The 23335-nt window shown below is 36.3% G+C and overlaps 1 protein-coding gene across 19 annotated transcripts in view; it reads left to right on the top strand.

The window, feature by feature from the left end:
• Window positions 1-23335, top strand: part of PTPN20 (protein tyrosine phosphatase non-receptor type 20) — a 111967-nt gene that overhangs the window by 49407 nt on the left and 39225 nt on the right. For 18 of the 19 annotated variants that reach the window (XM_045040271.1, XM_045040269.1, XM_045040274.1 and 15 more), the window contains 3 exons: window positions 1886-1983; window positions 7726-7820; window positions 14200-14309. In XM_045040271.1, coding sequence (XP_044896206.1) covers window positions 1886-1983; window positions 7726-7820; window positions 14200-14309 — 303 coding nt within the window. The remainder of the gene's footprint in view (window positions 1-1885; window positions 1984-7725; window positions 7821-14199; window positions 14310-23335) is intronic. The other variant, XM_045040282.1, reaches the window with a different exon arrangement.

The raw sequence follows: 23335 nt of genomic DNA, 5'->3' as shown, positions 1-23335 counted from the left end.
TTCATTGAAAGTTTGATAAAATTTCATCTGGAAGCCTCTCTGGCTCCAGATGCCTTTCACCTCCTGGGATGAGATTTTTAATTATTGAACTTTTAAACTGGCTATTATATTATTCATGCTTTCTACACATTCTTGAGTAGATTTTGATGGTTTATAATCCTCTATAAAAGTTTCCATTTCATCAAATTTGTCTAAAGATACTTACTTCTTTTAAGTTTTTTTTTTAAGTTTATTTATTCATCCTGAGAGATAGAGAATGTGTGTGAGTGGGGGTGGGGGCAGAGAGCAAAGGAGAGAGAGGATCCCAAGCAGGCTCCTTGCTGTCAGATGCTCCTTGAGCCAGATGCTAAGCTCAATCCCAGGAACTGTGAGATCATGACCTGAGCAGAAATCAAAGAGTTGACACTTAACCACTTAACCGACTGAGCCACCCAGGCACCCCAAAAGGATTTACTGCTAAAAGTGATAGCTGGGGGGTGCCTGGGTGGCTCAGTCAGCTAAACATCTGACTTCAGGTCAGGTCATGATCTCCCAGTTCGTGGGTTTGAGCCCCGAGTCCGGCTCTGTGCTGACAGCTCAGAGCCTGGAGCCTGCTTTGGATTCTGTCTCTCTCTGTCTCTCCCACTGCCCCTACCCCGATCACGCTATGTCTGTGTCAAAAATAAACAAACAAACAAATAAATGAATAAAAGTGATAGTTGGGTCTGTGGCTGTGCCCTTTTTCCTTCTTAACGTTAATTAAATTGAGTAGTGAAAGAAGTTTGCATATTTTTAAGTCTTTTTTTCAAGTCTTTGATTTTGTTGATTGTTCTGTTGTTTTAAATTATTTTCTATTTGCTGTATTTCTTGATGATGTCTTACTTTCTACTTTTTTTGGAGATTTCCTCAGTTTTTCTTAGCCTTTATGATTACATATAAACCTAATATTTGTCAGTTTTTCTGTTTTTGTTATAAATGTATTTAAAACTGTACATTTCCCCTTTAAACACTGCTTTAGCTAACTTTCACATTAGTTTTGATATGTTGTTTTTTCATTGATGTTTCTTAAGATAGATACATATATATATACATATGTATATGTATATAAAATCAACTCATGTGTTTTAATAGTTCACAATTTCTATTTGGTTTTCTTTTTAACACATTCACAAGTGCACTTTTTGTTACAAAGTACTTGTTTACTATATTTTTTACTATATTTTATACTATTAATTTTATAATAGCCATGTCACAAAATTTCTAAATCATAATATTTATGGCTGTTATGATATGGGGGACAGTACTCTAAGATCAGAGAAAAATATTTCCTTTTGTTCCTCTCTGAAATACTCTGTTCAGTGAAAGAGAGTAATTAACAATGCTCCTATAATAAAACCAGCACAGAGTTTCCTAGGGAGGATTCATATTATATTCTTCAGTAAAGCCTGAAATGATTTTCTATATACATTAACATTTTGCTTATTTATTTATGATTAATAATTCAAGACGTCAAAGTGAGGCGTATGTAACACGCTGCTCTTTATCCCAGAAGTAGACCCTGAAGAAAGAATTATATTCTGTAATACCCAGTGCATATGTTCTGTAAGTTGTGTATATTTAGGATTTATCTGAAGAGTACTTTCTTAAATAATATGGAAGTAGGAACAAAGGGACCGCTCAAAAATTAACTTAACTGAACTGAGAATGATCCTAGAAGAAGGATCATGTTTGCTCTGTCATTTTTTTAACGCAGGGAGAAAAGTGATTAATACAGGAGATAAAGATGAGATGACTCCACAACAAGAAAGTGGATTCCCCTTATGTAGCTTGGCTTTTCTCATTAAGGCACACCCTTTCTCTGTGTAGCCCTTTGCATTTGATCAATTCTTCCCTTCTCTTTGTTCAGGAAAAGATATGGAGGGAGAGGACTCTAATTGGAAAGACGTGATTTCCTGGGAGAGTTTGCCTTCATCAAGTCAGACACCTAGATCAGTGACTCGTGAGGTAAAACTAGACGAGGAAATCTCTGCTAATTGATTGTGACTAATGCCTAAATCACTGAGTAAGCCCTCTAAGGAATAGGTGTCTATTTTGTTCTCCTCAGCATAATCATTCTCAGTTCCATTTCATTCTGGTGTTGAAGATGACCCAAATATCTATTTGAAAGAGTGCAACTCTTTGTGACTCTAAAGAAAAAAAAAAAACCTTTGATACTATTCTGGAAAGTTTACTTATTTTGGCATCTATTTCATTTTGTGCTACTGATAGAGATACAGAATAAATTCCACATAAAATTTGAAGCACTTTTACGTATATTGATGATGGAATTTTTAATTGATAGAGACATGGTGCAGTATCTCCAAACCATGGAAAGGTAGAGAGTTGGGAAAAATCTGGGGCAAAAACTCTCACCTTGACATGTGTCTCCTCCCTTGTGGAGGTTAACTGCCAGGATTAAAGCACAAAAAGCGAAATGCATTGTCATCGTGTGGGTGGCTTGCAGTTTTTTTTATCTACTGGAACTTTGGGACTTCTACCATGTTACTGTCCTCATACTCACATTCTGTAAGTTGCAGCATTATTAGAGATAAAAATAAGTACCAAGAACAGACATTGCTGTCCTAACTTTCCAGTTCGGTTGCCATCCCCACCCAAGGGCTGACAGTCATGCTGCTCTTTGAAAAACAGTGCTATGGTTTGATTGTTCTCTCATGTAAGAATCTGTGTGTTCCTCTGTGACATGTAAGGTGGCTGCATCAGGGCCACCCACGATCACGTATCTGACTGGCAGTCTCCAATTTTTAGTGTACTGCTGGGCTCTCAGCTCCATTGTTGATACTTTTCTCTGATCAGAATGATTTTCTACTTGAAGGACTGATAATTTCAAAATGAGCATCTTCATAGAATGTCCCAAGTAGATCGTTTTTATAGCCATGCTTGACTCCCTTCTAGAACTAAATACATTTTATTGTTTTTTTTTACCCCCATATTTTATGGCTTGACCTATCTAGGATAAGTTTTGATATCCTTTAAAGTTTCATTTTAGAAAAGAGTATCTTAGCAGTCATTTCTGGATGGTTTTTAGAGTATGTTGGGAAAACCAGATGATTTTACCAGAATTTGCTTTTAACATTTCATGAATTAATTTGATGTTACAGCCACTTGACGCCCTTTGAGTTATGATGCTGTCTGTAGGAATTATCTAGACTCATAGACTTGTAGATGATTGTATTTGGAAGCTAGGTCAAATCATTTTTATTCCAATAATCATTTTAGACATGAAGAACCTAAGTCCTGGAGAGCTAAAATGATTTGTCTGTGATCATACAGCTCTTCAACCACAGAGAAAAGACTAGAAACCAGGCTCCTGTCTCTTAGTATTACTGCTTTCACTTTGTCCTCATATGTCCTTGGCATATGCAGTACAAAAAACCCAACTTAGGCTCCTCGTAAAAATTTATCTAGCCCTTTCTTTAATTTGACACAAATTTGATTCAGTGAGCAATCTCTGAAAAGACCTGACATCTTGGTAATTTAGTATATTTCTCCTTGTACCTTCTTGGCGTTGCTGGCCAAATCACATTTCATTCAATCAAAGATGTATTAGAGTCCTAAGTGAGCCTTTAATTTGAATTGCAGCCATCTAAAACAGTTCGCTTCTTGGATAAATGTAATCAAGTTGATTTTGAAGTGTGACTTGAAATATGTCTCAGGTTTAAATTATGGTAGGAATTCTTACTCAGGTGATGTCATTTTTTCTCAGTGAGCGAGTGCTAAGAAAATGGCTTTTTAAACATGTCTTGTTGGAAGAAGAGAGGGACTGTGTTGGTGCAATAGTATTGTTCTCCTTTTTCTCCATCCTCACATTCCTGTTTTAATTATCCTGAAATTAATGCTTAGGGATTTGTTTTACCAATTAGCATTGATAAACTAGCTTTCAGGACTAAGCCAACTCTGTAGAACTCATTTAATTCGTTGGTCATCTGTATAGGTTAATGAGAAGGAATCTTTGGGGAACATTTTCCCCCTGATACACAGAGCAACACTAACAAAAGAGAGGTAATGTAGCTATAGTAATGTCAGACAAACAAACTTAAAAGCAAAAAACATTAGGCTTTAGAGGTCACTATATAATACGGGAAGGTTTAGTTCACAAGGAGGATATAAAATTCTAAATTTATAAGCACCAGAATATGTAAATCAGAATTAGAAGTGAGAATTGATAATTTCACTATGAGAGTAGACCATTTAAAAATATATCTTTATTAATAGAATAGATAATAGTTAAGAGTAGAGAAATAACAAAAAAATTTAGCAAGATATATATAATGAACATATATATAGAACTTGCATCCAGAAGTTAGAGAACCCATATTCTTTTCAAGCATACATGGACCATTTATAAAAATTTACCATGTACCAAATCAAAATATATCTTAACAAATTTCAAATAATACTATATATTTAAGTTTATAGCACTGACTGTGATCTCTGACATAAAGAAATTCACTTAGAAATCAACCACAAATAGAAAAAATATGCATTTGGAATTTAAAGACATACTCAAAACTCGTGGGTCAAAGAAGAAATCATAATGGAAATTTAAAATATTTATAATAGAATAAGTATAAAATTACAGTATATAAAAACGTGATTTTCTCATTATGCAGTAGTTAGCAAATGTATACCAAATATTAAATACAAATTATCTACCATAATGGATTATACTATTATATTTACAGCTATAAAGTATGTGAGAGTCAATTTAATAAATGGTATGAATTGCCTTTCCTGAGAATATTTAAAAATATTTTGATGTATAGCTGTATCATATTAATGGATAAGAGGAGTTAATATAATAAAGAAAACAGTTATCTCTAATTTAAATATGAAATGAATTTAACTTAATTTCAGTAAAAATTCCAAAGTTTTGTTTTGTTAGTGTATATTTGAGGTTTGATCAACTGATCAAAAAGCTTTTGGGAAAACAGAAGGTCAAGAATAGGCAAGACAGTATTAGGAAAGAAAGCAAGAGTATATATGTGGTGGAGAGGGCTATTGGCACTGCAGAGTGTCAAGGCCTATTAGAATGCTGTAGGAATTAAGGAAATGTGAAAACAGTACAGGAAGTGGCAAATAAGACCCATGAAACTGCATAGAAATTCTAGAAAAGACCTATACACATATGGGAGCTTTTCATGTGACATTGTAGATTTCTAGAATGGTGTGCTCAATTAATGGTGCTGGTATAATTGGTTATTCCAACAGGAAAAATAAAATGACATTATTGCCTGTGAGTAAAGATGAATGAACCTTTTCTTTTTCACGAGAAAATGATCTTGTGTTAGCCTTCTAGCACCTGTTTCTCTGGAAACCTGGTAAAAGTGGACTATCAGCTGTATTACCAGGTGGCATTGGCTATGATAAAAATGATCCCCAGACTGGGAGGATTATGACTAGGACAATAAATGTCTTAATGAGAGTACTAATGGCATGAATGTGGGAATCCCCTTGCAGTGAGCCCTAGGTTAGGTTCATGCATTCTTACAAGAGATATGGGTTCCTGTGCTGCTTGAGGTTTCTAAGGAGGGGGACTTCGGTACCCACCCACCCATTGCTTCACACCTGAGCTTACACTAGAATGCTGCTAGGACTCTTAATGAGGGCAAGCCTAAGACTGTCCTGCTCACATGTTGTGGTTTTCCACCGTATCCTCTGCAAAGCTCATCTGGTACCAGGTGTGGCCTACTGGATCTCGTGAATGTCCAGTTGAACGCAAGATCATTGTTGGTGGTTGCGCAGAGTGGGTGAGGAACACTTCACATCGAAATTGTTTCTAGGTGAATTAAGTCCCCAAATATTAAAAGCAAATGTTAAACAATTTTGGAAAAGTATTTGAGAGTAGATGGTTTTCTTGCATAGGGAAAGACTTTTTTATCTTTTTATTTCAATTTTTATTTATTTATCTACCTATTTTTATTTAAGTACAGTTGACACACAGTATTACATTAGTTTCTGGTGTCCAACATAATGACTCAACAACTCTGTATGTTGTGCTATACTTGTGTCACCACAAGGAAAGACTTTTTATGTTTTATGTATTATTCAAAATGACAATTAGCTAATCCACTAGAATTTACTATATTTAGAAAACTACTGCTAAAATATGAGTTAATTTCAAGCAATCCTTATTCATATTAGATTAAAAACCTAATAACTTATATGTTTTGATTTGTTCAACCAAATGAATATGCTTGGTAAGAACAGTGTTGGGTAATTGTTTACATCTGTCCATTAACGTGCTTGTTTCTAAAATTGATTGTGTTTGAGTCCATGTTCTGGAATGATGGCTGTATATATGCCCACAATAGGTATTCCAGGTCTAAAAAGTTTCATGGAATAAGCAAAACACACACACGCACATGCACACGCACACACACACACACACATACTTGCGAGCGGGGAAAGATTAATAAGTTTTACACAATCAGAGTCGTCAAAGATACTTGAGAAAAGATGAAAAGATGTGGTATATAGGCTGTGACTTGAGATGCTGCATGAGAAATAGGCATGAGGTGAGGGTGGTCAGTTAGGCAGAGGCCAGAGGCTCTGCCTGGACCTGGGATCTGCTGTTTCTTTCGCTCAGGATGCTTCCCTGTCTCTTTGCTTAGCCCTTCCTTTTGCCTTTTAGGTACATGGCAGTTATGTATCACCATACTCTGTTACTGCAGTAACACCACCAGCTGTAATTTGTATGTGTTTGCTTGTGTGTTTTCCTTCTCCCCATGAAAGTATATATGCTCTGCAAGGGCAGAACACATACCTCTCTTGTTCACTGTTTTATCCATAGCACTTAGACCACTATCTGTGCATACTGGGTCCTCAGAAAATAATTGTCAAATGAATGGATTAATTGAAACAGAATTGAGGGCTAAAATATTGATTGAATTTTTAATTTAATGTGATTTTTCCCCTCTACTCTCATTTTTTTAGTTATTATTATTTTTTTACTATACAGGACTCTGTGAATGCAACAAAGTAGAAAAAAGTCTAGGGGGCAGAAGAAAATCTCATGGCAGAAACATACTTAGAATTAATTACTGGATTAGATTATATAAGTATTAAAATAAAGATAAATACAGTGCTAAGAATTTTGTATGTAAACTAAATGTGATAAGCATTCATTATAAGAATCTTCACTGGGCTACAGTGATAGTCTTTTTTTTTTTCTTATCACAAATGAAGCTTATTTTTATCAACTTTTGTAAAATAACTTGGGTGACTCAGTAAAAATCATTTGTGTGTGCATAGTACTTTATACTCTATTTTTACAGTTCGGAAAATATTTACTAGGGAGAAATACATTTCAAGTGATTTTATAGGAATAGAAATCAAACTGTGATTGTGGTTTTAATTCTGTTATTAAATACCTTAGCACTCTTCTTAATAAGCTATAGAAATCGGGGGTGCCTGGGTGGCTCAGTTGGTTATGTGTCCGACATTGGCTCAAGTCATGATCTCGTGGTTTGTCAGTTCGAGCCCCATGTTGGGCTTTGCACTGATAGTGTGGAGCCTGCTTCACATTCTCTGTCTCCCCCTCTCTGTGCCCCTCCCCTGTGCTTTCTCTCTCTCTCTCAAAAATAAATAAACATTAAAAAATAAAAAATCTATAGAAATCATATTTCTTTTAAACTATACATTCCTAAAATCATAGCCATAATTTTCTTTCCTTTCTTATTCCTGTAGGTTTTGGCAAAGGAAGATAGCTCAGAGGAGGTAAAATTCTCTCCTCAGAGTTCCCAAAATGATTATGAGGATATTTTAAAAGATGCTACAGAAAGGTATAATGTGCTTATTTAGTGAGTTTTCTATTCATATTCATAGCTAGCTCTCTCAGTGGAGACAGTGAATAATGGCCTTCAAATGTTTGGTTAGTTTTTCAAGATACACCTCTTTGTAGTAAGTACAGCCTGATTTGGCTAGAAATAAGATGTATTTATGATCTCATAAATATAGTATTAACAGATGAAAAAGATATCCCTAAACAATGTAATTTCTCTGTCATCTCAACAATTGTACGTTTCCAGAGTCATGGTGTTTGGAACTTTGGAGAGGACAGTGTACTTGAAGTAAGGTAAAGCTCAGTACACAACTAAATTTTACTAGAAATGATATTTGGTTTCAGAAAGAAAATAATGTGCTGGAAACAATAGAATTGTTAGCGTGGTGAATTTTTGGTACTATATATGAAAGAATTTAAGGAACCAAAAGAAAAGTAAATTTCCATTAGAAAAACAAAACAAAAATAATATTCATCCTTATAAACTGTTCACGTTTAGGTGTTACATGCAAAATCATGTCAAATAAGAGAACATTTTAGTGAGCCATATTTCCTTAGAGATTTATAACTAATATTAGTGGCATAGCACTGCATAATAATGTGTATAATAGGTAACTTGCATATATAACTTTCAAAAGTGCGTTAGGTGAACAAATAATAATTCAAAAGGCATTTTGAGATACTATTATAATCTAATAGTTTATATTAATTTACTAGATACTGATTATATACTAAACACTGTGCACAACTGGAAAATATTACACAGCTCTTGCCCTTTATAGGTTTTTAAAAATTGTTTTTAATGTTTATTTATTTTTGAAAGAGATACAGAGTGAAAACAGGGGAGGGGCAGAGAGAGAGGGAGACATAGAATCTGAAGCAGGCTCCAGGCTCTGAGCTGTCAGCACAGAGCCCGATGCGGGGCTCAAACCTGTGAACCATAAGATCATGACCTGAGGCAAAGTCAAATCCTTAACTGACTGAGCCACCCAGGCACCCCTAGTTTATAGTTTAATTAAGGAAACAGATATGTAAAAGACAAATTTAAGTACAATGTAGTAAATACTACTATAGAGTCAAAGTCCAAGGATTGTGAATATAGAAGACAGATAAATATGTATAGGGGGCTTCACCAGCTTTTTTGAAGAAAAGATACATAGGTTGGATTTAGGACCTTAAATAAGTAGAAATCTAGCAGGTGAAGGGAAGGGAAGATGGGGTGCCTGGGTGGCTCAGTCGGTTAAGCGTCCAACTTCGACTTAGGTCATGATCTCACAGTTTGTGGGTTTGAGTCCCACATCGGGCTCTGTGCTGACAGCTCAGAGCCTGGAGCCTGTGTTGGATTCTGTGTCTCCCTTTCTCTCTGCCCCTTCCCCACTTGCTCTCTGTCTCTGTCTCTCAAAAATAAATAAAAGTTAAAAAAAAAAAAAAAGAAAAGGAAAGGAAGAAAATGTCAAGCTGGAGGAAGAGGTTTGAGCAAAGGTAAGAAGTTGTGAAAATATCTTATTAATTGTGATAAATGTTATGTGTCAAGAGTTGTAGGGTACATGTGAATTGGAATGCCAGGAAGCTTGAGAAAGTAAGAGGTACAGCCAAACGTAAGGTGGGCCAGAATGTGAAGGAAGTTGATATATGTGAGATCAAAGAGTACATATTTTAGTCCATTTGTTGGAATGAAAAGAAAGTACAGGGACTTTTTTTTTTGCTATATCCATGCATATGTCTGTCTGTCTGTTTATCTAGAAAAAGAGGATTGCTGGTCGCCAGGTGGATGATAGGTGGCAAGAAGTGGGGAGCAATTAGATATTTACAGTAATCTTAAAAAAGATGAGAAAGAGAAAGAGTAAGAAACTTTAAATCACTTCCAGCAGCAAAAGAAAAAGGCATTTTTTTTTTGTTAAGATTAAAACATAAGATACATAAAGGAGATTAGTAGGGATGACGAACAGATTGGCTGGGGCCAGATTGCCAGTGTCTTAAACTTATGTAAGAAGCCTGGGTTTATCTTGAAGGTGATGGGCAGGCATAATTAAATTTGAATTTAGGAACAGTTGTCTTTAGACATCAGAAATTAGAACCAGAAGTCAAATTAGGAGGCTTTTGTCAAATGGGGTTACGAATGAAAGCACAAGTAAACGTAGTAAGAAGCTGGAAAGGAACAGAAAATGGGTATGGCTAGTATTTGAAAAAACTGAGATAGGAGGTTGAAAAGGGTTTCTATTTTTTTCCAATTTTTATTGGAATTCTAGTTAGTTAAAATATACTGTAATATTGTTTTTAGTGGTAGAATTTAGTGATTCATCACTTACATATAACACACAATGTTCAATATATGACATAAACATATGACATACATATGACAAGTGCCCTCCTTAATACCCGTCATCCATTTAGCCCATCCCCCACCCACTTCCCTCCATCAACCCTCAGTTTGTTTTCTTTTGTAATGAGACCCTTATGATTTGTTTCCCTCTTTTTTCCCCCATCCAATATGTTCATCTGTTTTGCTTCTTAAATTCCACAATATGAGTGGTATTCTATTGTATTTCTTTCCCTGACTGATTTATTTTGCTTAGCATAACGAACATACTGCATCTCCATCCAGGTCATTACAGGTGACAAGATTCATTACTTTTGATGGCTGAGTAATATTCCATTGTATGTATATATGTATACACAGCTTTTTTTCTCTTTTTTAAAAAAAATTTTATGTAAATCAAAGTTAGTTAACATATAGTATAATAATGGTTTCAGTAGTAGAATTTAGTGATTCATCACTTACATATTATTTTACTTAGCATAATACATTCTAGTTCTATCCACATTGTGGCAAATGGCGAGATTTCATCCTTTTTGATTGCTGAGTAATATTCCAGTGTGTGTGTGTGTGTGTGTGTGTGTGTGTGTGTGTGTATAATATTTTCTTTATCCATTTGTCAGTCAATGGACATTTGGGCTCTTTCCATAATTTGGCTGTTGTTGATAGGGTTGCTTTAAACATAGGGGTGCAGGTGCACCTTTGAGTCAGCATTTTGGTATCCTATGGATAAATACCTAGTAGTGCAATTGCTGAGTCACAGGGTTGCTTTATTTTTAATTTTTTGAGGAATATCTATATTGTTTTCCAGAGTGGCTGAACCAGTTTGCATTCCCACCAGTAGTGCAAAAGTGTTCCCTTTCTCCACATCCTCTCCAATATCTGTTATTTCCTGAGTTGTTAATTTTAGGAATTCTGACTGGTGTGAAGTGGTATCTCATCATTGTTTTGATTTGTATTTCCCTGATGATGAATGGTGTTGAGCATCTTTTCATGTGTCTCTTAGCCATCTGGATGTCTTCTTTGGGAAAGTGTCTGTTCCTATCTTCTGCCCATTTCTTCACTGGATTATTTTTTGGGGGGTGTTGAGTTTTTTTTTTTAATTTTTTAACATTTATTTATTTTTGAGAGACAGAGATAGAGCACGAGTGGGGAAGGGGAAGAGAGAGAAGGACACACAGCATCTGAAGTAGTCTCCAAGCTCTTAGTTGTCATCACAGAGCCCAACGCAGGGCTTGAACTCATGAACCGCGAGATCATGACCCAAGCTGAATTTGGTTGTTTAACCGATTGAGCCACCCAGGTGCCCCATGGGTGTTGAGTTTGATAAGTTCTTTTTTTTTTTTTTTCAAAAAAAATTTTTTTTAACGTTTATTTATTTTTGAGACAGAGAGAGGCAGAGCATGAACAGGGGAGGAGCAGAGAGAGAGGGAGACACAGAATCTAAAACAGGCTCCAGGCTCTGAGCTGTCAGCACAGAGCCCGACGCGGGGCTCGAACCCACGGACCGTGAGATCATGACCTGAGCTGAAGTCGGACGCTTAACCAACCAAGCCACCCAGGCGCCCCGAGTTTGATAAGTTCTTTATAGATTTTGGATACTAACCCTTTATCTGATATGTCATTTGCAAGTATCTTCTCCCATTCCATCAGTTGCCTTTTAGTTTTGTTGATTGTTTCCTTTCCTGTGCAGAAGCTTTTTCTCTTGATGAGGTCCTGATAGTTCATTTTTGCCTTTGTTTCCCTTGCTCCTGGAGATATGTCTAGTAGGAAGTTGCTGTGGCCAAGGTCAAAAGGGTTGTTGCCTGTTTTCTCTTCTAGGATTTTGATGGTTTCCTGTCTTACATTTAGGTCTTTCATCCATTTTGAGTTTATTGTTTGTATATGGTGTAAGAAAGTGGTCCAGGTTCATTCTTCTACAGGTCACTGTCCAGTTTTCCCAACACTGTTTGCTGAAGAGACTCTTCTTTCCATTAGATATTCTTTTCTGCTTTGTCAAAGATTAGTTGGCTATATGTTTGTGGGTACATTTCTGGGTTTTCTATTCTGTTCCATTGATCTATGTGTCTGTTTCTGTGCCAGTACCATACTATCTTGATGATTACAGCTTTTTTTTTTTAATTTTTTTTTTCAGCGTTTATTTATTTTTGGGACAGAGAGAGACAGAGCATGAACGGGGGAGGGGCAGAGAGAGAGGGAGACACAGAATCGGAAACAGGCTCCAGGCTCTGAGCCATCAGCCCAGAGCCCGACGCGGGGCTCGAACTCCCGGACCGCGAGATCATGACCTGGCTGAAGTCGGACGCTTAACCGACTGCGCCACCCAGGCGCCCTGATTACAGCTTTGTAATACAGTATGAGGTCTGGAATTGTGATGCCTCCAGCTTTGGTTTTCTTTTTCAACATTACTTTTGCTATTTGGGGTCTTTTCTGGTTCCATACAGATTTTAGAATTGTTGTAGCTCTGTGAAGAATGCTGGTGTAATTTTGATAGGGATTGCATTGAATGTGTAGATTGTTTTGGGTAGTATCGACATTTTAACAATATTTGTTCTTCCTACCCAGGAGCATGGAATCTTTTCCCTTTTGAGTGTATGTGTGTGTGTCTTCTTCAATTTCTTTCATAAGCTTTCTATAGTTTTCAGTGTATAGATTTTTCACCTCTTTGGTTAGGTTTATTCTTAGGTATTTAATGGTTTTTGGTGCAATTGTAAATAGGATCAATTCCTTGATTTCTCTTTCTGCTGCTCCATTATTGGTGTATAGAAATGCAGCCGATTTCTAAATGTTGATTTTATATCCTGTGACTTTGCTAAGTTTATATATCAGCTCTAGCAGTTTTTTGGTGGAGTCTTTCGAGTTTTCCACATAGAGTATCATGTCATCTGTGAAGAATGAAAGTTTGACTTCTTCCTTGCTGATTTGGTTGCCTTTTATTTCTTTTTGTTATCTGATTGCTGAGGCTAAGACTTCCAACACTCTGTCAAACAACAGTGGTGAGAATGGACATCCCTGTCATGTTCCTGACCTTATGGGTAAAGCTGTCAGTTTTTCCCCATTGAGGATGATATTAGCTATGGGTGAAAAGAGTTTCTATTTTTAAGATTAGGGAGAATTGAGTATTCTTATGTTATGGCAGAATTTGTACATAGGGAGAGATTAATTATATATATATATATATATATATATATATATATATATATATGAAAATGTCATTTCAAAGAAAAGACTTAGGAGATAGAAGGTGTGGAGTTGAATGTGGAAGGATTAATTTTGATCAGGGAGAAAGTAAAGAATAATGAAACATGTTGATGTATCTAAGTACCCATTTTATTTTTTAAAATGTTTATTTTTTGAGAGGGAGAGAGAGAGAGAGTTTAGGGGAGGGGCAGGGGAAAAGGAGAGAGAGGATCAGAAGCAGGCTCTGCGCTGGTAGTGCAGAGTCTGATGTGGGGCTCGAACTCACAAACCACAAGACCATGACCTGAGCTGAAGTCGGACACTTAACTGACTGAGCCACCCAAGTGCCCCATAAGTACACATTTTAAAAGAGAATTAGTTGAACGAATTCTTGCTTCCTGGCTTGCATTTTCCTGAAGGGGCTCTGTTTATACTAAGGCAGAGAATTAAGATAGGGTCTAAATGAGGGCGGTGGTTCAGAATTAGCTGTCGTGGAAGAAAAGTAGAGGAGACTCAACAGGGACATACATCACAGTATTTTCCACATGGCTCTGTGCTGATATCAGAAATCCCAGTGACCTCAGTACTTTTCTCTCACAGCCTGGGTAAAGGAGGAAAGAAGGGGTGTAGGTAGATTGATCCAAGATGGCTAGTTTGCAAGCCAGATAAATGTGGGAAGAGATGGAGTTTGTGATCAGACATTGGGACTTCAGAGTGATCCCTTTGGAAGTGGGCCAATTCTGGGTGCTGACAATAGAAGTACATGGCTAAACTTAAATAAAGATGAATGTCAACTGAATAACTAATATAGATTATCAGAGATTCTTTAAAAAATGTATACATTGTTTGAAACCATGAACAGCGAAATATATTTCTTTTCTAGTGACAGTGACCCAAGCATATGGGCCACCAGTGGCTTCCTAAGAGACAAGTGGAGCAGTGAGGATGAAGAACTTGCAGGGCCATCCCAGACTGTCCCTCCTCAGCTCCACGGTATGACTTCATCCTCTTTTTATTATCACATTCTTGAAGAAGCTATATTTCAGAGGTATGAACCAAGAAATTTCTAATATAAATGTGGGAAAGAGCTAGGAAAAACTTTTTTAGATGGAGCAAACATGATTTCCTAGGATTTTTTTAAGAATGAAGAAAATGCTCCACACCTCACCTTTATAAGGGCAAATCTCTCCCTTTCTTTAAATATTTTAATTTACAGTAAAACCTTGGATTGTGAGTAACTTGTTTTGACAGTCCTCAGCAAGACAAGCAAACGTTTCTAATAAATTTTAACTTGAAAAATGAGCGATGTCTTACAATACAAGTAATATGTGATGCCGAATGTCACATGATCACAACTGAGCTAATGGTTCTTGAAATTTGCTTTGTTATACAAGTGCTTTGGATTACAAGCATGTTTCCATTCTAATAGACTTAGAATGAATTATGCTTGCAATCCAAACATGTCAATTTAATAAAATGAGCTATTTATATTTTCTTATACTAGGAATTATAGATTTGTGTAGACTTGCACATGACCTGCTTCCTCATTTTTTAAATTTTTATTTGTTGTGCAGTATATATACTTTAAGTAAAATAATAACTTTTTTTTGGATTACACATAGGGTATATTATGAGGAAAAAATAAAATACAAATTGTATAAAAAATAAATCATAATACTGAAGATAGTCAAAATTTTTGTGTATATGTATTTACATTTGTATATAATGTAAACATAAATATAACCATGAACATACATAGATTTACATATAAAGTTATAAAAATTATAAAAACATATACATTTATATATATGTAAAATTTTTGTGTGAGATTGGGGAATCCCATACCTCAAAAACCTTGGAGCTAGAGAGGACTATAGAGATCACCCATTTCAACCTTAGATCAAGTGCCAGAATCATCTTGTCTAATGACTTCTTTAAAGTTGGAAAATGTCAAATCTACTGAAGGCAATCTCACACTTATGTAATTATTAAAATACAGATCTGACACAAAAATAGTTAATGAGAAAATTAGCATACAGTTCTGTAAGGTTAGACAAAAGGTCTACCACCACCGTCAGCATATAGTGCATTTCCTTCACCCTTTAAATTTCTCTTGTACTGTTTTGAGTCTTCCCCTAACCCAACACAAGCACCTGACAACCAGTAATCTCTTTTCATTCTTGTTAGTTTTTTTTTTTTCCAAAGTGTTGTATAAACAGAATCATAAATCTGTTGCCTTTTGAGGACAGTTTTTTTTGTAATGCTATTGATATTCATGTACACCATTGCTTTTATTGGTATTTAATTTTTTTTTTCTGAATAGTATTCCATCGTATGGCTACACCAGTTTGTTTATCCACTCACCAGTTGAGGCACAGTTGGGTGTTTCCACATTTTAACAATTATGGATAAAAAACACTACAAACTTTCACGTACTGGTCTTGTGTAAAGCTATATTTTCATTTCTTTAAGGTACATGTATCTATGATTGGGATTTTGAAATTGTAAGTGTATATGATTGACAAATTGTTTTCCAAAGGGGCTGTACAAATATGCTTTTTACCTTTTTTCCTCCTATTTTTTCTCTTAGAGTTTCAGTTAAGGTAATTTTTATCAACTCATCTTCAAGTTTATTGCCTCTTTCCTCAGCTGTGTTAGTCTACTCCTGATGAACCCATTTGAAAGCATACTTTAGCTCTCGCAAAGGTTTTGACTTTATCTTATAGTTTCCTTCTCTGTTCAAATTCCTTATCTGCTCATGTACTTTGTTCACCTTTTCCATACAGCTTTCACATATTAATTATAGTTACTTAGAATTCCCTCTCTTATGATTCTAACACATGGGTCATTTCTAAGTTTTGTTTTGTTTTTTTCTGTAGATTGCCTTGTTCTTTTGACAGTGATTTTGTCATTGTTGCTGCTTCTTGTATATCTTGTAAATTTTGATAGAGTGTTGATGTTGGGTGTAGAAGAGTAGAGATTGAGATAAATGGGATTTATGCCTATTCCCCGTTAGGCCATTAGTATAGGTACTTGAGTTAGTGTGTTTAGGACATGAGCTGGACTTTGCTTTTGTGTTGCTGTCATGACCTACAGTGAACTATTAACTTAAAATTTAAATCTTTCTCAAGATTTGAATTGTACTTAGGGTGGCAACTGCAATGCTGGAGTTTCCCTTCTCATTCCTGTTCCATCCTTAGCTTCAGGCCTTCCCCATGTACCTGTGCTTCAGAAGTGCTCTTCCCTACACTCATGGCCCTGCTCTAGTGGTAGGTAGCCTGGTGCTGGCTGGCCTGGAGAGGAGGGCAGGTAGTGTTTTGTGGTCGTAGTCCACCCTCAGCCTTAGGCAAGTTCTCTGTTCCTGGTTGTCAGTGGAGGGGCTTTGTCTGTGATGCTGCCTCTCCTCATTATGGCATTCAAACTCTGCTGTATATTTTTGGCAGGTTTCCTGTGGGAGGAGGTTTCCTTAGTGGTGAGAGACTTACTATAGTATTGGTTTAGGATCCTGAGCTTAAGACTGTTTCCTGCCCTTCCTCCAGGAGTGGAGTGTTTTTCTTTTGCCTGTCCCAGAGGCGGTGATTCTTCACCTGTGCACAGTGGGGTTTGCTGCTGTTCTGCCTGCAAATGAAGACGTTTCTTCAATGCGGAGGTGTAGGTCCAAGTAACGGCTTTATACATTTTCTGCAGTGGTAGTAACTCTTCTCCTCCAAGCCTGTACCACCGAGGGAAAGATTCCTTCCATTTCCTACTCTGTTTCCTTTATTTTTTGCTTTTTAATGAGCACCTATTGGAGGCCTGTTGAGTCTGCAAGTGTTGCAAAACTCTTTTATCTGTGGCTTCCCGGAATTTTAAACTGTCACATTAGGCCACATTCAGCCTTCAGGAATACATCAAGTTTTTTTTTTTTTAATCTGAATACTTGTTTTACACTTGTATGGTGTCTGGCATCTCTTTCTCCCATTAGCTGCTACACGTGAACTCGTGTTGGTGACCTGTCTCTCCTTGGAGGCGTCTATCTTTCCTTAGACTTCAGACTACTTGGCTGTCCTGCAGCCACAGCTCTCCAGTGGATTTTTTTTAATTGGTTTTTATTTTGCAGTTTTCAACTTTTACATGTTGTTAGTGTATGGGTGATGCTTATACCAGCTTTCTACGTTTTAGGCAGAAGCGGAAGCTTTAATACAAATTTATTTTTAAAATAAAAATGAACACATTCCTTTGTAAACATGGCTTTTTAATAAACATATATTTACCCAACAGTTTTTAAAACCTAAATGATACTTCATTGTATGAGTGCACAATTATCCGCATAGTCAATCTCTTCTTGTTGGTCGGTTAGGGTAGTTCTTTTAAAAATATTATTATAATATAAAGTAATATGATAAACATCCATGGAACTGAACCTTTGGGGGAAATTCTTGGATTGGGTTGGAAAAAAGAAGGAAAGCTTTATTCATGGTACTGCTGCTGCAGCAGTAGCAGGAAGCTTATGATCTAAGATCAGTGTCTAACCAAGCAGGTGGTTTTGAGAGCTGAGATTCGGAGCGATGAGGAACAAGAAACTTGCAGTTGGTATATTACGGGTTATTCTTTTGAGTTCTGTCTGTGTTAAGATATGATGATTAGGTGGTTTTGTTTTGCTTTATTACAGTCTTGCAATGGCAGCTAATATCAGTGCTATGTGACATTGGTTTCTGTATGATAGGAGAGTGGCATGGCCCGGCCCTCAGAAGCAAGGCCAGCTCCCCAGGGAGAGCAGACAGGAGCTGCTTTTTCTTTCCCAGTCCCCTTCTTTTCCCCTCTTTTTCATTTTCACTTTAGGGTTGGGTCTGTCCTGGGGTCTGTTACTGAGACTGAGATCTGTACTAATAAAGGATCAATGCCAGAAAACATAAAGAACTACAAATTAATAGGTAAAAGACAATAGGAAAAATGGGCAGAAGACATTGCTATGGACTACTTTTTCGCCCTCCCCCCAGCTCCCCGAATTCATGTTGGATCTCCAATGTGATGACAGATGGAGATGGGGCCTTGGGGAGGTAATTGAGGTCAAATGAGGTTATGAAGGTGGAGCCCCATGATGGCATTGGTACCTTTATAAAGGGATGAAGGAACTAGAGCTCTCTTTCTATAACGTGGGGATGCAGGAAGAAAGCAGCCATCTCTAAACCGGAAAGGGGGCATTCACAGAGAATTCAACCATGCTGGCACCCTGAGCTCAGACTTCTAGCTTCCAGAACTGTGAGAAAGAAATATTTGTTGTTTAAGCCCCTGAGTCTATTACTTGTTGTAGCAGCCCAAGTACTGTTTAAGCCCCTGAGTCTGTTACTTGTTGACCAGACAGATGTCAGTAGGCACTTCACAGAAGAGGAAATCTGAAAAAGGTACTCAACCTAATTTTTAATCAGGGAAGTGAAAATCGAACCACAGTGAAGCAACAATTTACAGTGACTAAATTGTTAAAAATTTTAAAATGCGACAGTAGTTCTAAGTGCTACCTAGAAAGGCAAATCCTTCCCTTCATTTTTAAAAAAATAAATGTAAAGGAGATTAAAAGGTACAAACTTCCAGTAATAAAATAAACAAGTCATGGGGATGTAACGTAAAGCATAGGATGTATAGTCAATAATAGTGTAATAACTTTGGTGACAGGTGGTAACTAGACTTATTGTGGACATTATCTTATAATGTACAAAGATAAAAAATGACTATACAGCTTAAGCTAATAGATATTGTATGCCAATAGTGCTTTAATACAAAATTTTGTAGGCTAGTTGGGCTCTTGCTACACGTGGTATTTTAAATTATTTTGTTCATTCCCACAACCCCCCTTTTTTTTCTTTCTACAAATTTTTATTTAAATTCCAGTTAGTAAACATACAGTGTAATATTAGTTTCAGTTGTAGAATTTAATGATTCATCACTTACAGTGCTTATCACAAGCGTCCTGTTTAATGCCCACCACCTATTTAACCCATCCCCCGCCCACCTCCCTCCATCAATTCTCAGTTTGCTCTCCATAGTTGGGTCTGTGTCTTCATTTGCGTCTCTTCCCACTCCATGTTCATCTGCTTTATGTTTTAAATTCCACATATGGATGAAGCCATAAGGTATTTGTCTTTCTCTGACTGACTTACTTTGCTTAGAATCATAGTTTCTAGCTCCATCCACATTATTGCAAATGGTGAGATTTCATTCTTTTCTATGGCTGAATAATATTCCATTGTGTGTGTGTGTATATATATATATATATATATATATATATATATACATATATATATATATATCTCACATCTTCTTTATCCATCATCAGTTGATGAACATTTGGGTGCTTTCCATAGTTTGGCTGTTGTTGATAATGCTACTGTAAATATTGGGATGCATATACCCCCATGTAAATTTTGAAATTCAGATTGGAGTGGCAACATATTCATTTGGGAAGTATTGCCATTTTTATGATACCAAGTTTTTCCCTCTGTGTAAAAAATGAGGTGTGTCAGGAGATAAGCTATAGTGTGTGTGAACTACAAAATGGCTATCGTTTCAGGTTCACTGTCCAAAGTCTCACATAAGAACCTCTCTTGTCAATCATCTTAACTGAAAACATTTAGGAAATAGAATTCTGGGAGAAGAAGTTCAGCCTAGCCATATTGACATATTGCAAAATAACCACAGTCCATCTTTTGTCAACTTGGCACCCACATGTATCTCTTTAAACCATACCTAATCTCCAAATAAAAACATATGTTTCCATCTACGATGATAGAGTTATCCTGTGTGCAACTGAAAACACCTTCTCACCCCATCCTCAAAAGAGAATATAAAAATCTCCCTTTTGTCTTTTTTTTCTCTTTTTAATGTTTGTTTATATTTGAGAGGAGGAGGGAGGGAGAGAGAGAGAGAGAGTGAGAGAGAGACTGAGTGTGAGTGGGAAGGGGCAGAGAGAGAGGGAGACACAGAATCCAAAGCAGGCTTCAGGCTCTGAGCTGTCAGCACAGAACCTGGTGCAGGGCTCAAACTCACAGACCTCGAGATCATGATCTGCGCTGAAGTTGGACCCTTAACTGACTGAGCCACCTAGGCTCCCCTCCCCTTTTGTCTTTGAGTGATGTCTTCCTTGTTCAGCTGATTAACACTTCGCCTTTACTATCCTATAAAAGAAAACAAAAATATGTGGTTAATTTACATATTTGAATGTATGTGAATACTTGATATATTGTGTCAGACATTTATATTGAAAAAGGAAGACTTACTTGTAACTATTATGTCCTCATTTGTGCAGCTGGTCACAAGGTTGTATCTGGTAGAACTGCCTTCTTCTACTAATTTGGTATTCTCTTTGACCCCAGCAAGCACCTCAGTTGGTTGTGGTTCCTTGTCTGGTAGGGTGATGCAAACCTTATCCCTTCATCCCTTCATCCCTTCATCACTAAGCTAGTAGCAGTCATGTCTAAATTTAACTGTTATCATTTTCCACTGACTTTAATCACTGTAAAGGCACTCTAGAAGATCACCTGCATTCTCAACATACTCCTTCTTACCCCTGCTGTTTAGTAAGAACCCAATTTCCCCTTGATAATTAGAATTAGTCATATCAAGCATTATAGTAGCCCCTCTTTTTCTGTCAGTTTGGTAGCATGAGGAGCCCAAAATGGGCTGGTGGCATTCTCAACTTCTAACGTTATCAGTAGGATCATTGTAGTGTCCTCTGATGGAAGCGTTTCTCCGTTTAGGTCTGCTTTGATTTCTTTTATCAGTAGTTAGTGTGTTATAGTTTTAAACATACAGATCTTGTACATATTTTGTTAGACTTTTATCTAAGTATCTTACGCATTTTGGTGCTATTATAAAATACTTTAACTTCCATAGTTCACTGCTGGTATATAGAAATATGATTGATATTTTTGATATTGCCTTTGTATCCCTTTACCTTATTAAATTCACTCTTAATTCTAGGAGTGTTTTTGTATATTCTTTTTGGAATTTGCCTATGTAGACACTCATGTTATCTATGAATGGACACGGTTTTATTTTTCAACCTTTCTAATGTATATGCTTTTCATTTCTTTTTCTTAACTTGTTGAACTAGCTGGGACCTTTGGTGCAACATTGAAAAGAGTAGAGAGAGTGGGCTTCGTTTTAGGGGGAAAACATTCTGTTTTTCATCATTAAGAATAATGTTAGTTGGAGGATTTTTGTGGATGTCTTTTATCATATTAAGGAAGTTCTTTCTAGTTTTAGTTTCCTAGAGTTTTCATCATATGTGCATGTTGAATTTTTTCCCAGTGTTTTTTTCTGTATCTACGGAGATGATCTTATAGGTTTTATTCTTTGGTTTGTTGATATGGTGACTTATGGACTGTTGGTATTTGATTTTCAAATGTTGAATTTGCTTTGTATTCCTGGGATAAACCCAGCTTTGTGGTTTTTCCTTTTTATATGTTGCTTGATTTGATTTGCTGGTATTTTGTTGAGGTTTTTGCATTTACGTTCGTGATAGATATTGATTTGCGATTTTCTTTTTTGGAGTGCCTTTTTCTGGTTTGAGTATCAGGGCAAAGCTGCCCTCATAAAGTTGATTTGGAAGTACCCCTCCTATTTTATATTCTGGAAGAGTTTGTACAAAATTATTATTATTGCTCTCTTAAATGTTTGCTAGAATTCAGTGCTAGAATTCAGTGAAACCATCTGGTCTTGGAATGTGCTTGTAAGGTTTTAAAATACATATTTGTGTTCATTTTCTAGGGTTTTCATAACAAAGTACTAGTGGCTGAGTGGCTTACATAACAGACATGTATTTTCTCACAATTCTGGAGGCTAGATGTTTAAGATCAAGGTGTTGGCAGTTTTGATTTTTTCTGAGGCCTCTTCTTGACTTGCAGATGGCTGTCTTCTCCCTGTGTAGTATCTGGGAGCTGTGTTTTTTGTTTTTGTTTGTTTGGTTTTTTTTGTAAGGATACTAGTCGTATTTGATGAGGGTGCACCCTAAAAATCTTACTAGCTTAATTACCTCTTTAAAGATCCTATCACCAAATACAATCATATTCTGAATTATTAGAGGTTAGGACTTCAACATATAAAATTCTGGGGGGGGGGGGGGCGGTGGGACACAATTCAGCCCATAACAATATTCAATGTTTTTAATTGATAAAGGACTATTGAATCATCTTTCTCTTCTTTAATCAGCTTTGGCAGTTTGTCTCATCAATATAAGTTGTCTAATTTATGGAATTAGAACTGTTTATAATACTCCCTTATTAACTTTGTAATGTCTGTAATATCTGACTTGATACCCTCTGTTTTATTCTTGATGTGGTAAAGTGTGTTTTTTCTCTTTGTTTTGTGATCAGTTTAGAGATTTTCATTTTTTTTAATTCAGTGTAATTTTATTTATTTTGATAATTTTTAATTGAAGGATAATTAGCAGTGTTATATTAGTGTCGGGCGTACAATAAATATAGTGATTCAATACTTCTGTACATTACTCAGTGCTCATCACAATAAGTATAATCATTATCTGTCACCAAGCAATGTTTGGGCTATATTCCTCATGCTGTACTTTTCATCTTCATAATTTATTTATTTTGTAACTGGAAGTTTGTACCCTTTAAGCCCCTTTACCTATTTCACCCATCCTTCCACCCACCTCCACTCTGGCAACCACCAGCTTATGCTTTCTATTTAAGAGTGTGTTATTTTGTCTCTTTTTTTCCTGTTTTGTTTCTTAAATTCCACATAAAAGGGAAACCATATTGTATTTGTCTTTTTATTGATCTTTTCCATGAACTAGCTTTTTTAGTTTCAATTATTTTTCCTATTGTTTTCAATTTTATTGATTTCTGATAAGTTATTTCTTCTGATCTAATATAAGCACTTAATACAACAGATCTTCCTGTGAATACTGCTTTAGTAATACCCCCAAATTCTTGATGTGTTTTTATTTACATTCCATTCAGAATGCTTTTTCATTCCCATTGGCTACAGCTGGAACAGTTTGAGCACCAACACAATGTAGCATT

This window comes from Felis catus, chromosome D2 (assembly GCF_018350175.1).
Source record: "Felis catus isolate Fca126 chromosome D2, F.catus_Fca126_mat1.0, whole genome shotgun sequence".
NCBI lineage: Eukaryota > Metazoa > Chordata > Mammalia > Carnivora > Felidae > Felis > Felis catus.
The sequence above is the reverse complement of the archived record's forward strand: the minus strand, read 5'-3'. Positions and strand labels throughout refer to the sequence as shown.